Here is an 18,945-nt window from a genome sequence, read left to right as displayed (position 1 = left end):
TCTCATAGTAGTCTTAATAAGACGTGACATTCTCTTCATGACTCTTGCACTAGTTTAAATTATATTGTTAACCATTGGCTCAGTTATTTGAACCCTTGGTCTTAGTTGATGGTGCTGTTGGGGAAGGTTAGGTGGACTGGCTTTGTTGAAGGAAGTATGTCTCAGGAGGTAGGCTTTGAGAGTAAAATCCTCCTGCTAAATGACATTCTTGCTTGCTCTCCATGCTTTCATGTGAAAATGTGAGTGATAAGCTTTCTGTTTCTACCTCCATGGCTGCTGCTTGCTGCCATGCCTCCTCATATGTACTGTATGTCTCTGGAAGCATAAACCCAATTAAACCCTTTCATCCATAAGTTGCTTAGGTCATGGCATTTTAATCAAAACAACAGAATAGTAAGAAATATAATCTTCTTTGAAATTTTCATGTGTTTTTTTTACATTAATTCTAATTGGTCTTAATAGAAAACACTATCCTGAGTGAGGTAAGCCAGACCCAAAAAGAGGAACATGGGATGTACTCACTCATATTTGGTTTCTAGCCATAAATAAAGGGCACTGAGCCTATAATTCGTGATCTTAGAGAAGCTAAATAAGAAGGAGAACCCAAAGAAAAACATATAGTCATCCTCCTGAATATTAACCTTCATCAGGCGAGGAAAGGAGACACACAGAGACCCACATTGGAGCACCGGACTGAAATCTCAAGGTCCAAATCAGGAGCAGAAGGAGAGAGAGCACGAACAAGGAACTCAGGACCGCGAGGGGTGCACCCATACACTGAGACAATGGGGATGTTCTATCGGGAACTCACTGAGGCCAGCTGGCCTGGGTCTGAAAAAAGCCCAGGATAAAACCGGTCTCGCTGAACATAGTGGACAAGGAGGACTACTGAGAACTCAAGAACAATGGCAATGGGTTTTTGATCCTACTGCACATATTGGCTTTGTGGGAGCCTAGGCAGTTTGGATGCTCACCTTACTAGACCTGGATGGAGGTGGGTGGTCCTTGGACTTCCCACAGGACAGGGAACCCTGATTGCTCTTTGGGCTGACGAGGGAGGGGGACTTGATTGGGGGAGAAGGAGGGAAATGGGAGGCGGTGGTGGGGAAGAGACAGAAATCTTTAATAAATGAATAAATAATAAAAAAATAAAATAATAATAAAAACCTGGATTCAGATACTGGTGTAAATACTGAAAGATCAGAGAAGTAAAGGAGTCAGCCAGTAGAGAGACACCTTTTGCTTCAGACCAAATTGGCACGATCGTCTCTCCACTAATTCTCAGACTGAAAGTAATGAGCTCCTTTCTCCTCCCAACTTATATTCTTCTCCTCTCTGCCAGTCATGTCCATTCCTGTCTCTTCATCCCTATTGCTGGGGTTCAATGTGTGTGGCCACACCGATTATCGAAATTCAACCTGTGTCCTCTCATTTACTGCCATCACTCCTGGAAATCATCAGTGTTTTTCTGTCACTGTAGAGCAGTGTTTCTCAACATTCCTAATGTTGTGGCCCTTTAATACAGTCCCTCATGTTGTGGTAACCCACAGACCATAAAATTATTTTGTTGCTAATTCATAACTGTAATGTTGCTACTGTTAGGATTTGTAATGTAAATATCTTATATGGAGGATATCTGATATATATCACCCTAAGGGGTTGCAGCACACAGGTTATGAGCCACTGCTGTGAGTTTTGTATCATAGAACTTACTTAATTAAAAGATTACAGGCTGTATTAGACCAATGTCATTCTGTTATTGTTTAGGCTTCTTGCATGACTTCTCATAGTGTGCTCACTTATTAATGATAGTAAATAATGCTTCCTTTATCTAACTGTTCCATTATGTACTTATCCACTTACCTAGGAGGAACATTTTGATCACTTCTAGGTTGGCAGAGGAATTAAGAGGTGGCAACTTTTAAAATAATGCTTCTGAGGTGCTGATGATTGATCCCAGGGCTTAAGCATGCTAAGTAAGTCTCGCGGTAAGGCTCTGTCAATGGGCTTTAGCTCCTGGTACTTGTGTAGACAATTACGTGGGAGTATATTTTTACTTAATTTGATGAAATCAAATATTCCAATGATAAGCCTCTATTTTTTACTGTTAGGAAATCTTACCTGATCTCATAAGTATCTGTAGACTAATATTCCACTCATTATGTGTGAGAACTCCAGCTGCACCTTCACTTCAGACCTTGGTGCCATCAATGTTTTTACAATTCAGTGGACATATTTTGGTATCTCATTGTGTTTCTCTTTAATTTTCAGTCCTTTATAGCATAATATAGAAAATTCTTTCCTATGCACATTTGAGCCAAATATATCTTCTTTTTAAAGGAATTTTTTTATTAAGAATTATGTATATGTAGGGGGTATGAGCAAATGCCTAATGAGGAAAGAAGATAGCATCAGATCCTCTCCAGTTGGAGTACAGGTTGTTGTGAGCTGCCATACATGCACGCTTTGAAACGAACCAAGGTCTCATTTGCAAGAACAGTACAGACACTGAGCCATCTCTCCAACCAGACATCTGAAACCACATCCTCAATATTCCAAGGGCCACCTCCATTCTTTAGTTATTAAAATTCACACAAATTTCTAAACGTTTACCCTGAGTACCAATCACCAATCACTTGGAGCATGGGGGATGAAAGAGTTCAAACAAATCCAAATCATGTTATTGTTGCCATGCCTATGAAATTCATTCCCTTGTCCATTTCCTATGAGATGAAATTCCATAATAATAATAAAGTGACTGTAGCAATAAGAACAAAACGAGAAATCATAGAAAATGAGACTGGATATGTATTTACATTATTAGAAAATAAGGAAAGAACAAATTTCCTGAATGAAGATACCAAAAGAATGAGTTCTATGTATGGAATTCTGCATTTCCTCAGGACAGTCTATAGATCCATTTCATGTGGACATATCAACTAACATTTTAAGTTTGCATTCAGGGGTGCTAATGATAAAAATCATTTGGATCTTGGCATTAGGATGTATTAATATCTGGATAATTGAATTCAGAGACTATTCAATTGCATATGTTTTTATATAATTTGAAAAAAATCTATACAGATGGATGTACTGATGCTGTAACTTCACTGTGGACACAAGGTATTGAGTGTCATACTAATGCATTTATTCTTTAATCATAAAACCCCAGAACACAGTAAACAATGCTTGACATTGCTACCTATGATGGGAATTCACAATCAAAAAAATCAGGTACTTAGCGATGTGTAACAAATATTAATGGAAGAGGTTGATGTGTGAGTGGAACAAGGCAAACACCATGAAACACCTTAGTGAAGACCTGGATTTAAATGTTTCTGATCTGTGATTTGCTCCAGCACATGTTTAAGAAGTCACATGTTGTATCAGAGATTTTATAAGCCTATATTATAAAAGTTTCTATGGTTATACTTGGTCACAAACACTCACTTTCTAAAAGCATCTACTGAGTTAAAGAACAAGGATGTGAACTGTGGAACCATTCACTCTAAGAAAATCTCCCTCTCCTTTATCACTGGCCTGCTCCCCATCTCTGGACTGGAATGGGAAAGAAAGGTCAAGATATGTTACACAAACTTCCAGGGAGTTCAGGTATGTTGTTTTCTCTGAGCACACATCCTCCAGATTCTACCACAGAATACCACATGCAGGGGTCTGGAACTTCTTACAATGAAAGACAAGAGACAAGCTTCCCTATGAAACATTCTCCTTTCAAACACAGCCCCTGTTTCATCCAAAACATTTAGATTTGATGCCATAAAGAAAAGACATCCTCTGATATTCATTTAAGGAAAATACTATGTGGGTGTATTGCTTCTCAGAGCTGAGGACTGTTAAACAGGTTATAGAATTTTGCTTGCTTCCTCAAATCATTTGTATGATAAATGTGATAAACCACCAAGAGGAACACTGGCTCAGATGGGAGTCATTGATGCATTACCTCAGGATGAGATATTACATAAAGATGGGCAGAGTTGATGGAAATTTGAAATGCATGCTGAGATTTTATGGGCAGCACACTGTATTAGGGTTTACTCCTAGGATTTAAGTGCCAAGGGCAAGAGTTATCGCTAGAAAGAGCACAGCCATAGTTGTCCCTTAGGTAGTGATGAATGACCAGGCAGTTGGAGAAGTTTCATTAGAGGGCCAAAGAGGAAAGCTCAAGTCCTGGAAAATTCCAGAGAAGCTCAGCTCAGCAGAAGAAGCACACTGGCATTAGGACACATATTTTGTCTGTCAAGTTTTCTATATCACTAGACCATTTTTCTTCAAATATCTTTAATTCATTTTCATTGTCTGCCTTTCATTCCGGTATTACTGCTTTTGTAGTGCAATCACTACAAAATCACTATTTCTATGTTATCATTCTTAAAAGCCCCCCCCCAATCCTCTCAAAGCTGTAATGCTAAGTGAACAATTGCCCACCACTGGCTGGACAGGACACAGTTAAACCTCATCCAAAGCACAGCATTCTTCCCATGGCCTCCAAAAGACATGCCCCTTGTGTATTCTAGTTGAAATGGCAGTTTTTGAAAATTGAATGGGAACTTAAGGTGCCTGCGATTTGAAGAATATAAAGGCGAATTATTGAAAGGACTTAGACTCTGAACATTTACAAATAAAGGATAACAAATTTTATGTAGTGTTGTAAGAAATGTACAAATGCTAAACTCTGCAAATTATGAGGATGGGCCAATACACTTCATCACATAGACAATATAAAACAAAAATAGCATTTCTATTTGCAAATATTAGTAATGAATTAGTGTGAAGATGGGTGTGAGTTAGAACCTAGGACACCTGTAAATGATTCAAGAAAGCTGTCAGCTTGAATGCCATTTGGAAGAAAATCACACTTAGTGCAGTGGAAGAGACAGTATCAATAGTGACACCACCTTCACATTTCAGAGCCCTTCAAGGTTGCACAGTGTGTTTATGCTTCAGTAATACAGTAACACACACTACACTGACACTTCTCAATGATTTTATGATGGATATTGTCCCTCAATGGAGTGAAGAATGTTTGCTTACATAGAGATGGATTATTTAGTAAGGAATGGTGGGGGCTGATATGCGAGGTACAATAAGCTTATGCTTCAGTCATACAGTAACACACCTCAAGCTTATACTGTTCATTGGTGCTATGATGGGGATTAGTCCTTAATGGAAAGAACAACAATTACTTATAGGATGCTAAACCTGTTAGGATACAATAAGAGAGGCTGATATGTGAGACATGATCTGCTTATACTTCAGTTACACAGTCACACACTGCAAGCTGACACTGCTCAAAAATGCTACCTGTGATGGGAGTTGGTCATTGAAGGAGGAAGGAACAATTATTTGGAGAGTGGTAGACCTAAAAGGATGTGATGGGAGAGGCTGATATATGAGTGTAATTGGGGCAGATGCCAAAAAACATCTTAGTGGACATCAGGACTTGAAGGTATCTGATGTGCAACTTGTTACCAGTATACATGCTGGAAGTCATAAGGTGTGCTCAATGTTTTTATATGCCTCCTCTGCATCAGAAGCATCTACTCAGCTTCTAAGACAAATACCAAGTTCAAAAGAAGGAAGCAGAGTCTAAAATCAATCCGCAGAAGGGTCTTCTTCAGCCATGGTCAGCTCATCACCTCTAGACCGGCAAATAGAAGGAAGGTAAGGATATATTCCAAGAATGTTTAGAGAGTTATTCTCATGATGTTTCTCTGAGTTCACTTCTTTATGATGCTACCCCAGAATGCAACATGCAGGATCTAGGACTTCCTCCTGGGAAGGCATGAGACCTATACTTCCTATTGAAACAGAGATGGTCTGGCTTCAATGGACTCTTTCTACTTTGCCACAAATCATTCATTTTCATGCCTGTTGTTTCTTAACGAGCATAGGCTAGAGTGTGAGAGTGACTTCTCAAATACAGAAAGGTAGAAGAATATCTTGTCAAGAAAGTTGTTGCTTGCAGATTGGAAGCTCCACCAAGTCTCACCCATGAGCTGCAGAATTACTGGTCCTCAGAACTATGGAAGCAGTAGCAGATTGCGGTGAAGGTCTCTCAGTCACATCTACATGTCAGTGTAGGGAAGACACACAGTGGAGCAGGAGGACTGTTTCTGTGAAGTGACTCAGCCTTGTGGCATTTCTCTACTCATCTCTGAATCTTCAATTTCTGATAATGTTTTCGTTATCAGACTCAAGAGAAAATGTGAAATATGATCAAATTTAATTTAAAACTTGGATAGTAATTAAGAGATAAATTAAGGGCCTCAGACTTTCTAGTATTGAATAAAGGTCTTAAAGTTCTCTCAAGCACTGCATTATATAAAGATTTTTGGTACATTTTCAAAAACAGAGGACAACAGCAGATAAGACAGAAAAAACATCAGAAGAGATGTAGAAAAAGAAAACTCAGAGATCGAATATTAATGTGACTTTGGGAAAACCATTTTGCACATGCAGACATGCTCACTCCTTTGATACAACATCACAGCAATTGGCAAGAAAGCATGTCCAGAGCTGAGATCATTCAGTCAACAGAAAAGGATAAGGAGATTAATATCCATTTTTTATTTAAAAAGTTTTATTTTCCCCACTCAGTAAGCTATAATATAGTTCCTTCATCATGTTGCCTGATCATGTTTAGATCCTGAGTTTTGTTAGAGTTATTCCTTCTGAGGAGACATTCATTTTTTTCAATATTGTTTCCCTTATAATAATTTTTGGAGGTTGACTTTACTTATGTGCTGTATTACATTTGTGATTTCTTTGTGTGTGAGAGGATGGTAGCAGGTGTGGAATGGTTGCTCTGGGTGTCCAGGTTTTGGTATGTGGGGGTAGGGGAATGGGGTGTTCTTCCCTGTACAAGGGCCTAAAGAGTTGAGATCTCTATGCAGGGACCCAGACGCTTACCTTTTCAGGGGCAGTCTGGACCAAGGCTCTGGTGGATACTGATGCTGAGGGCCAAGTTTTTGTTTCTTCATTCCTCTCTTGACTCATTTTTCATTCAGTAGTACATTGTTTAGTTTCTATGAGTTTGTAAGCTTTCTGTTGTTTCTGTTGCTGTTCAAGTACAGATTTAAACCTTGGTTGTCAGATAGGATACAGGGCAGTAACTGCATTCATTATCCTTTTTCCTTTTTCTTTGGATGAGCATATAACATCTGTCCTTATATTTTCTGTTTAGTTTTTATTTCAGTTCTATTTTGCCAGATATTAAAATGTCTACACCAGCTTGCTCCTGGGTCTATTTGATTGGAGTATCTTTTTCCATTTTCTACAATGAACTGATATCTATCTTTGATAATATGGGTTGTTCTTAGATGCAAGAGCAGGATGGGTTCTAATTTGAATCCATTTGTTATTCTGTGTCTTTTTATTGAGAGCTGTTAATGAGCAATGTTTACTGATTGTTGCTTTTTTGTTCCTAAATTGTTTGCCCCTCCCCCCCATATCTGATTTTCTGGTCTGAGATTATTTGTTCTTGGGTTTTCTCAGCTGTGCTTAACCACTGCAGTTTGGAATTTTTCTTCTAGCATCTTCTCTAGGGCTGAATTTATAGTTAGATACTGATTAAATTTGATTTTAGCCTGGGAAGTTTTTTCTCCATCTTTTATGATTGAAAGTTTTGTTCAGTATGGTGGTCTTGGCTGATGTCTGTGAACTCTTAGGAGTTTTTAATGACATCCATTCATGTCCTTCTGGCTTTTAGTGTCTCTATTAAGAATCCATGTGTTTTTCTGACCTTATACTTTGTTTTTTTACCCTAGTAGCTTTATAATATTCTCTCTTTGTTCTTTTCATTTAGTACTTGGACTATCATGTGTTTCAGGGAATTTCTTTTCATGCCTATTTATTACCTTTTATACTGTTTTACCTTGATAAACACCTCATTCATTAGGTTATAAAATTTTTCTTCTAGGATATTTTGAGTATATTTAATGTTCCTTTGACCTGAGATTCTTAAATTTGTTGTTTTCATAGTGTCCCAGGTTTCTAGGAGGTTTTGTGCCTGAATTTTTTTTAGACTTAAATTTTTCTTTGACTTATGTTTCCATAAGTTCTTTGTATGTTTTATGGCTAGGATTCTCTCTTCCATGTCTTATAATCAGTCTATTAGTTAGTGAGCCTTAACTCTGAGGGTTTTGTTTGACTTCCTAAATTTTTCATTTCTAGTTTTATTTCAATTTGGGCTGTCTGATTCTATTTCTACTTCCAAGTCTTCAGCTATTTTTTATTACTTCACTACGTTTGTGTTTTCAGACTTCATTAAGAAATGTATTCATCCATATATCCTTTAATGTGCTTGAATGTATTTGTGATAGTTATTTTGAAGATACTGTTTTGTACTTCAACTATATTGCATTTTTTAAAACCCAATGTAATAGGGCTGCTGGGTTCTCTTGAATCCACACTCTCTCAGGTGTTAATAAATGTACTTTTGTGATGGTATCTTGGCATTTATCTTTGGGATGGTAGTGATTCTAGGTGTTGATACCCTGTCCTGTCTGTGTTGAGTGAGTGGTCCATTGCTTGGTTTCTTTTGCCCTTTGTGGATCTTAACAAAGTGGTGGCTATGGCTTGCCCCCTAGTCCTTTGAAGATGTGGGCATTGGTGTCCTGGGTAGAACACATTTCTAGGTATTGGGAGCTGACATGAATGAATTAGGATGTACTATGGAGGACATGAGTGCATTTTAGGAAAAGGGAAAACTAGGTCTGTGCAGAAGTTTGGTGGAGTCCCTAGGAAGTAAAGCCAGAAACATAGGAAAGAGATCAGAAAATGGACTGCCACGAGGCTGGGATTGAGACTACCGTATTGGAGGACAGGAAGAATAGTGAAAACTGCCTACACAGTTGCCAGACTGTCATGGCCAGTGGATTCCCAGGCATAGACTGCCTCAGTAAACTTGTGATAAAAGTCTTGGTTTTAAGAAGAGAGGGGGTTAATAAGGGACAAGTCCAAAACTGTTATTAATATTTCCAAGTATTATAGATTTCTATTTATTCACAGCTATTTTCAAACATACATACATACACACACACACATACATAGTCACTCTCCTCAGAAAACAGAAGGCATGAAAGAAAATGGTCACTGATATATCTTTAATGCAGAATTTTTGGAAAGGGGTAAGAATGTCTAGGAGGAACACAGAAGCATGTTGTGGCAGAGAGAGTTATAGTACCTGGACTGATGGAATGGAGAAAAGCTAAAAGAATTCAGAATTGGTATGGGTCACAGGAAGGGTGGTATTGCCTTACTTAGGCACTATTCTGGGACTTTATTCAGTGTGATGAATCAGCCTGTATGAACTTCTACGAGGTGTTTAATCCCCCTTATCCAGGATCACTTCTGTGGAATGATCTTACTCATAGTATAACTGCCTTGAGAATCGATTGAAATGTGGAAAATGGGAATATGTAGGAATTTGTGTCTTAAAGCTTGTGGGGTTTAAAATAGTGACTTCAACAGAAGGAAAGATTGTTAGAACTTGACACACGTGGGAAGGTCTTTCATATTTCTGGTCCCACTTGACTCAGAAATGCATCAGCCGTCTAATTTGAAGGAAAAGGAATCTGTGCTACAGATACTGACACCAGGATCGAGGGAATATTTGTAAAAAAGTTTATTCACCTCCTATTTATCAGTACCCAGTCATGTGCTATCATCTAGTATCAAGAGAGGCTGAGAATGGGGATAACTTTTTTTGAGTATGAACTCTAAGAATCACTATGTTGCATAGGAATACAAAAATTGATCAGAAACAGAGTATCTCCATTCTTCTGGTTGACATTTTTTTTCATATATGTGAAGGTTTTCTCTGGGACACCACACAAGTAACATTTCTCATGGCTGTGTAATGGGGAAAATTGAAAGAATTATCCAGGTGATTCTGGTTGTGTTCAGCTGACGCTGGACCATGTGATTTCAGCAATGTCTTTGTACCTAAGCATCAGGTTCTCTAATGCACATGTGCTGAAACCTTGGTTACAATCACAAGCACCAGACAAGTCTAGACTTATATAGGGCATTGTTTTAACAAAAGGGACATGAACAAGCCAGCTCATCAATAGACAAGCAAACTGTGTTCCCTTCGGGAAATGAAAAGACAAAGTTGGCCGAAGAGAGGAAAAGAGAGCTGTGGCTTTCCATCCAATCATTAATCAGCCATGGTGAAGGACTGCAGTGCATGTGACTGATACTTTATCCTGACTCTCGTCTCTAATGAGAATACAACTTTTTTTCCATTCAGATTCTTCCAGCCCAGGTGAGTATTCAGCTGTGTGGATGATTGACAGTTATCTGCTCTGAAGCAAGAAAGAGATGGTGCTTTGTCTGTATTATTTGCCCTTATTTATTTTCTCTTTTTGATAGTTTTCTCCTTGATTTCTGGATTTTGCTGAGAAAAAAAAAATTTTGTTGTGGGACAATTCTTTATTCTGTCAATTATGTTTTAAATAAATGCTGATTGGCCAGTAGCTAGGCGGGAAGTATAGGTGAAACAACGAGACAGGAAGTAGAGCTGGGGCAAGGAGAATAGGAGAATTCTGGGAGGAGGAAGCCCATTCCTCTACAGTCCTGTCCAGATACTGAAGAAGCAGAATGTGTCCTACCTCGCTGAAAAAGGTACTGAGACATGTGGCTAATATAGATTAGAATATTGGGCTAATATAAGTTATAAGAACTGATACAAAGCCTAAGCTAATGGGCCAATCAGTTTATAACTTATGGAGACCTCTGTGTGGTTTTCTTTTCTTTTTTTTTTCTTTCTTTTTTTTTTTTTTTTTTTTTTTGGTCTCGAACTCACAGAGATCCGCCTGCCTCTGCCTCCCGAGTGCTGGGATTAAAGGCATGCGCCACCATCGCCCGGTTTCTCTGTGTGGTTTTCTTTGGGACTTGCCAGCTGTGGGATCTGGGCAGGATAGAAACCCAACAAGCAGGCCCCCATGTTACAACATTTGAGAGTTCATTTTTCTTCAGATTCCTCCTTCCTTGTCTTCACCCTTAAGTACTTCTTTCTCCTTAACCTTAGAATGAAAATATTAACAGCAATCACCTTGATGGACTCTGAAAAGCTTTCAGTTCTCTTCTACCATACCATAATGATTCATTATTCAAGCATTGTAGTGTAAATCCAGTCATGAACTTACACCTGAGGATATTTCAAATCCTTACTGTGAAATTACTAGTGTTTCATAGTTAACTTGACATAATATGAAACAATCTTCAAATATTATTGTTTATATACCTAGACAAATATCTCCTCTCAAACATATGCAGAGAAGGTTTACTTTTCAGTGAATACAGGGGTAATCAGAGACCTATGGCTATACAAGGTGTTAGCAATAAAGGATGGTACAGAGTTTGTCCCTAAACAAGGCATTTATACCATCACCCATGATATTAGGGACTGGTCCCAAAGAGGGAGTTCAAGGAATATAAGAACTGATGCTAGGGAAAATGCTGTAAAGTGCTATATTGTAAGCATGACATGGTTATGGCTATCATGAACACACAGCCGTTTTGTCTACTGGCTCTGAGCCTAAACACACTGGGTCCTCTGAACTGTCAGCTTTCAAGAGAGAAGGGACTCATAGGTTGATGCCACTTGCTGTTGAAATATTGACAGATAGCAGTTTCTGGGAGTAGGGAAAGCATTGTATCAAGTTTTGTAGCTCCTTTGAGCCCATTGGACTGTGATGGCTCATTGCAAACTCATGGTTATATATTGAGCCTACCTTAACTCTGGGATACAAAATCAAACCAAAAGTCATGAATATAAAATAGATAATCATAAAGAAGTAGTGGGTCTGGAAAGAATGGGAGGGAAAGAAGAAAGGGAGAGTAACCAGAATGCAGTGCATATGTATGGAAGTATAAAAGAACTAATTTATTAACAAAATAACTGTGTGGAATTGATTCATTTTCAACAACAATATAGCCTCTCCCTTCATCCTTTAATTTTTTTCCTTTTTCTTCCTGCTTTTCCTGCCATACTCCCAATAATGATTCTATATTCTATGAACACTTAATATAACTCTGACATGGAACTAGGTTCTCAATTGCACAATATACAAAAGGCCTTCCTCTCCTCACAATGCCAAACCCCTTAGATATTCATACTCAAGAAGTATGGTATCCACACATACATCTGCGCAAGAGGAGACACCACCTTAATGTCTCCATCATGATTTCCTTTCTTCCTCTAGGAAGGAGCTTCCAAGTCACTGAGAGTGATCTTGCTTCATGACTGAGGGCCCCAGTTTTCTCTCCTATTCCTGGATAGAAGCAGTGATTGGCCCAGAGTCCTATCACTGCCCCACATGGCCTGCTCAGACCTCCCTTCTAATTTTAGGACATAGTAAGGCTCATGATACTGGGTTGCAATGTTGGGAATACTAAATATTCCAATTTCATTATAAGACTTTTGTCAAAGAATAGAGGACCCAGGATGAGTTCGTTTGGCTGTTGAGCTTTCTTGCTTTGGTGGGTCTGACAGGAAACAGATTGTGTTGTGCTTTTGGTTCGCTGAAGAAGCAAGAATATCTTCACTATTTAATCCATATCATATATTATTTCCTGGTTAACAAAAAAGCCAACCAATCATCCAACCAACCAAACCAACATGTAAGCAAAAACCAAAAAATAAATCAAGAGAATAATCTCATCTCTTAAAAAACATTATATTTAAAAGGTGGTAAAGGTGAGGTTGGATATCCTCTATCATAAAATCTTCTCAGACCCTGGAGGAGGTTCTGTGGGTAAAGCACTTGCTCTGCAAATGTGAGGACTTGAGTTCAAATCCCAACACCCACATTTTTGCTGGGTGTGGCCTGCCTATATTCATAGCACTTGACTGTCCCTGGGGAATGACCATTAACTAGACTGGCTGAGTAGATTGGCTCCAGTTTTAAACAGATGATCTTCCTCAAGAGTGGAAAGTGATAAAAAAAAAAAAGACACTGAGCTCTGTCCTCCAAAAGCAGAGTGGTAATGTCTGTACACACTTGATCAGACACATACCAACACACGTGCCAACATAATAAAAAGAGAAATGTTCTAGTGCTACTAAGATATTGTCTTTGCAAAAACAGTTAATAAGTTTCACAAGGTCAAGTGGGAGGCAGAAACCATGAGAGATGCCTCTGAAACCATTTCTTTCTGTCCTGCTTTCTCAGAGTCAGGGACCTCCACATTGCTGCTCCCCATTCATTGCAATTAAATCACCAGCTTCTTGGTTCCAAGTTGCACCATATTACTTGAAGTTTTATCCTTTTCTGTTGCCTTTTTGGTTTCCTTCAATTTGCCCTTCATACAATTATTTTAATCCAGCATTCTTGGAGAGGACATATTGACTCTTTTTTATGGCCCTGCTGCTGAGTCTTTAATTGACCTCTTTCTTGGCTGTTTTCTGCCTTTTAGAAGTAAAATGTATGTCTCAGGAGATTGCAGTCCTTCGTTCCTTAGGTCCCTCCTTAGCTAGCTATGTGATGGAAGCATTGTAGTTTGAAGACCACGACACCTACCTGATAGGTTCCATGTCACTATTCAACAAATCCATCAGATATGATTATGATCTTTAGGCTTGTTGCTTCATTGTTTCCTAGTTTTGCAAAGATTAAGTTAGGATGGATGCCCAGACACTGTAACAGCACTGGCTCACATAGTTTGACTTTGCAGCCTTTTGGGTTCAAGAAACACAAATAAGGAAGAGGAGCCATAGGATTTGCCTGGCCATTGGATAAAAGATAGAGACCAGCCAAATATTGAAGAGCATGACTCAAAGGAAACATCCTCATTTATAACCAGATCCAAGTATAGGAAGCCACAGACCTTTCTTCCTTTCTTGATTATTTTTCTTCAACATCATTCTCTCTACAGTTTCTGCACTACAGACGTGTTTCATATTGACGACTGACTTACGGAACATTTCTGTTTGCCACAGACCAGCTTACCGCCTCCAGTAAACAGAATGGAGCAAAGGTAAGATGTTTTCTAAGACCTTTTCCCTAAAAGTATTATTAATTTTTCTTAATCTCTGACCTCATAACTGTATGTGTTATAGAATTCAGAACTATCAGCTCAGAGATGACACCATTCCTAATAGGCTGGGCCCTTCCACTCTGTCACTAAGAAAATGCCCTATAGGTTTGTGGACAGTCATACCTTATGCAGGAATTTTCTCATTAGAGCCTCCCTCCTCCCTTGTGTCAAGTTGACATGAAATTAGCTAGTGCACTTACTATAACAGTTCTATCTCACTTTCTGAGGAATCACCATACTGATTTCTGTAGTGGTAGCTTCAGTTTGCATTCTCACCAACATCTGTAACTGAGTCTTCCTCCTTCCCCATATCTTCATGAGCATTTCCTGTCTTTGGATTCTTAATGACAGTCATTCTGATTGAGATAATATGGAATCTCAAGGACATTCACTTCATGCTTTTAATTGTTCTTTGAATCCCATGTCTTGAGCTTCATCTAAATTGTACTTCCTTTGGTTACATATTATAGGATTCATGGACTTTAGCAGAGATATATTGCTTTTCTTTTTCATATTGTTTGCAATTTTACAATGGGATCTGGGCATCTGGATTTTAGTTTTTGCTTATATATTTTGGTAAGTTTTTGGTCACCATTTTGAAGTGCCCATGTTGGTTGTGGACTACATACTTTTGAGGGAATGCCAAAGAACAATATTTGGGAGGGAGTTTCTTATCAGAAGCCTGTGAGTATCTGCAGAGAAGGCCAAAGTGGGTTATCAAGCTGGATAGCTAGGGTAGCCCCAAGAGGGTGTAAACAAAAAGAGTGGTTTCTATCAGGATGGGTGTGACACTTGATTGGCAGTTACATATTCTCTCAGGATGTGGAACATTATCTTTCTGTGCTCTTCCAGCTCTAAGATGTTTACACAGAACTCTGTTATTTGGGGATAGGTTTTACTTTGTGGGTAAAATGACACATGTGCCTGTATCCTTTAGCATCAGCTCTGTTATGTGACATCTACTCCTGACACTCACCACTGCATCATGTTATATAGGCTCTTTTTCATGTACATTTGGTAGTCACTATTGTTGGATTGCCCCTGTATTTTTGCAAATTAAAGGATATCCTTAATTCTGTAAGGTCATGGAATTAATCTTCTGGTTTTTTTTTTTTTTAATCTCAGATCAATCATTTGCAGAAAGGATACTCAGGGTTGGTCTCTAAATCAAGCCCCAGAGGTCTCGAAATTTGAGGTCTTTTCTATTCCCCCTTTCATTTCTTTCTTCCTCCCTCTTTCCCTCCTTCCCTCCTTTCCTTCCTTTCTCCCTCTCTCTTTCTCTCCCTCTATCTCTCCTTTCTTTCTTTCCTTCCATTCTTTCACGTTATTGTTTTCTTTATTTACCTCCAGCCCAGGCTTTTCTGGGCTGCACTGTGTAATTTAGGTTGTTCATGAATTCATGGAACTCTTCCTAGCCCATTCTCTACTGTTTGGTATTCCATAGGGAAGCTACCATGCCTTGTAGATGGTTTCTATTACACTCTGTTTCCCCTGTAGATATTTCTGTGTCACAGTCCTTCTATCAAGCCAGATGACTCTTCTTTCCTTCTTTCTGCAAAACTTCTTTTTTATTCTTTAACAGGGTTTGAAGTTCAGTTAACCTCAAATCAATGTCTAAATTCTGGACTGAAACTCTTCAAGGCTATGAGTATCAACATTTATTTGTACTTTTATGGATTTGGGTATGAGAAAGCTCATCATTTGTCATCTTGTAGCATAAGTCATTCTTTCAAACACACTAGAATTTTCAACTGACAGAAAGTTCAGCAATAAAATTTTCTTCCTTTTCTATGTGTTTTGTGTTACTAACTTGCTCTAAATTATTTATGCAAAAGATTTGTTCTCAATCTGTAGCTACTCTTGGGTCTATGATTAATTTATTCCTTTGTTCAGTGAAAAGTCTCAATTTCTTATTGTGTCTCAGTAGAGAGATAGATAATTGTGATATAACAACAAACTAGAAATGCTCTTGATATTTCAAAGATTTTTTTATGATTTCTAGTTTTAAATATGAAATTGAGACTTATTAGCCTTAGCCTGTTGGTCTGCTTCCTTTCATATGTGGTTTAGTAAGATTTGTCATTTCTTCATGTCTTTCTTTCATGATTTCCATATTTTCACATTTGACAGACTCCCCCTGCCAGTACTGAGAGCAGCTGATGGTCATGTTTCTGGCTTCCAAGTTTCTGTACCAGAGAAGGAGCAATTTTAGCACAGAAAAAATTGGGTTCACAGTTTTGTTTCTTTCTCACATGGTCAGAGACACTGAGTATCTCTATGGGACCACCAACTGCACCTTCATCAGTACAGTCCATGGGTTGTAGATAGCCCAAAAATACAAACTGGATTTAAATTAAGGCTCTAGAAATACTGAATTTGATAAATTATACTTAATTTCTATAATCCCGTTTCATCTCCTCATGAATCAGCTCAGTCATTACCACAGAGCAGGGTAGTCCTGGGAAACAGAGAGTACACAGCATCTGCTCATGTCCTTCTATTTTTTTGTTCTAGGAGCACTAGTGGAGATTTCCTAAGCAAGCATTCCAACATCTCAACCTGGGAGACTACCATCACAGCACCAAATGGAAGCATCTACTCTGATTCTTCACAATGGGAAATCGTAGACCAAGCCACAATTTATCTTTCCATCATCTTTGCCCTGGTTGAGATGGCAGGAAATGCCATAGTGTTGTGGATTCTGGGCTTCCACATGCACAGGAATGCCTTCTCTGTCCACATCCTCAACCTGGCTATGGCTGACTTTCTCTTCCTGAGTTTTCAATTTGTACATTGCCTTTTAAATGTCATTTACATCTACACCTCTTCGTTTTCTATTGCTGTGTCAAGATTTGCTTATGTTTCTGGCCTGAGCAGTCTCAGCGCCATTAGTGTTGAGCGCAGCCTGGCTGTTTTGTGGCCCATCTGGTATCGCTGCCAACGCCCAAGGCACACATCAGCTGTCACATGTGCCTTGCTTTGGGCTCTGTCCCTGCTCTTGAGTCTCCTGCATAGCGAGGCGTGCGGCTTTCTGTTTAATAGTTTTTCACGTTTATGGTGTCAGTCATTAGATTACCTCACAGCATTGTGGTTATTTGTTTTATTTGTGGTTCTCTGTGGGTCCAGCCTCACCCTGCTGGTGAGGATCATCTGTGGCTCACAGTGGATCCCTGTGACCAGACTGTTTGTTATTATTATACTCACTCTGCTTTTCTTCCTAATCTTTGGTCTCCCCTTGGGGATCTACTGGATTTTTTACATATGGTTTTTGTATTTGTATAATTTTAAAAGGCGTTACCTTTATGTGACAATATTCCTATCCTGTGTTAACAGCTGTGCCAACCCCATCATTTACTTCTTTGTTGGCTCTATCAGGCATGGCAGGTTTCAGCGGAAGACTTTGAAGTTGCTTCTTCAGAGAGCTCTGCAGGACACTCCTGAGGAGAAAAATGATGGAGAGAGGGGCTCTTCATGAGAGCCAGGAGAACTGTGAACAGTCTAGTGCAGCCTCTCAGAGATGCTCTGATCAGAAACAAGTAGTTTTGATAGAGAAATTTTTTCTTATGTGTAGGCTTATTTCACAACCTTGTTCTGTTTGTCACCTAACCCCAGTCAGGTTTTAAAAAGAACAAACATTTCTTGAAAGTTGGGTGGCACAAAACTTTTTATGTAAACACTGACTGCAGCATTTCTGAAACTGTCTTACACAGGACCTCATCATATCCACTTGATGGGGCACCTTGAAAGTACTCTGGGGGCAAAAACTGCTCCTCTCTTGAGAAATCCCTCCTTCCTCTGATGACGTAAAAGGTGCAGAAAGTTGGTGCATTTCTTTAGTCACTGAAACTACACTGGTTAAATAATTGTTATAATTTGCTAAACTTCCCTTTTTACAAACAATATTTTTCAGTTCTTCAAGAGTTATATGGATATACCTTATAATGCCAGTTATTATTAATTTCTATAGGTTTTGAGTAATTTATTTGTCTTTCTTACACAAATTGCTTAGTAAACAAATATGCATTCTCAAGAGTCTATCTTAAATCTCTTTTTACCCAGTGGTTTCCTTTGTTTCAAATTCACTGTATCTACCATTTTCCACATTGGAAGAGTCTGGTCAGGTTTTGTAATGAGATCTGTCAACCTCCATGCACATCTGAATGTAGAGGGAGACTGTCGTCTGTGATTCTCTTCACAAGGTCTTGCTTTGCATTCCTTGATTAAATTGTTTCTCTTCCTCTCTTTTCTTTGCCATGATTTCCCCTTCCTCATTGTCTAATCCCTTAAGACAAATTTTCAGTGAACTTCTTTATACCAGGTTCCATTGAAATTAACCATGCTTCAAATTTATACCATTGCCAGTGCCCACAGCTTTTATTTCTTGAATTATGCTTATTTTAGTAACATTTTTCTATAAAATAATATTTAAATTTTAAAACCGAAGTATGTGATAATTTCAACTGAAGCACAATTAAGAGAGCAATATATGACCAACAAATTTCCTTAAGCAAGTTTGGGTACAGGACTAAGAAGCAATGAAGTCCCAGAAGATCTCTTTACTCTCCTCCTTTCCATTTCCTCTTCAGTCAAAAACTCTGCCTGAGAGGTCAGTACTGTCCAAATTTCTCTACTTAACTAAACTTTAGAGTGCAAATTGGAGGACTGTAACATGAAGATTGGTATACATGTCATGAAATGGTTGTTACAGCTGAACAAATTAATGTATACATCATCTCATGTAAATAGTCACTTTTCTCTTGTGGCAAAAAATTCATATTTAGCAAAAGTTTTGTGAGCAATGCACTGTTATTTTGTAGAGATCTCATGCTGTTTATTACTGTGGTGGTTGGAATGACAATGGTGAATTCTTGGTTCCTACTT

At 38.6% G+C, this 18,945-nt stretch overlaps 1 protein-coding gene across 1 annotated transcript; it reads left to right on the top strand.

Annotated features, from left to right (window-relative positions):
- Nucleotides 1-5,641: 5,641 nt before the first annotated feature.
- Nucleotides 5,642-17,539, top strand: LOC126488577 (mas-related G-protein coupled receptor member B2-like). The gene is made up of 2 exons (XM_050122126.1): nucleotides 5,642-5,682; nucleotides 16,579-17,539. The coding sequence occupies exons 1-2, from the start codon at nucleotides 5,642-5,644 to the stop codon at nucleotides 17,537-17,539; spliced, it is 1,002 nt and encodes a 333-aa protein (XP_049978083.1).
- The last annotated feature ends 1,406 nt before the right edge of the window (nucleotides 17,540-18,945 follow it).

The sequence above is a fragment of the Alexandromys fortis genome, unplaced genomic scaffold, assembly GCF_014885135.2.
Source record: "Alexandromys fortis isolate MF-2015 unplaced genomic scaffold, M_Fortis_MF-2015_v1.1 scaffold_170, whole genome shotgun sequence".
NCBI lineage: Eukaryota > Metazoa > Chordata > Mammalia > Rodentia > Cricetidae > Alexandromys > Alexandromys fortis.
This window is presented reverse-complemented; position numbering and strand designations above follow the sequence as displayed.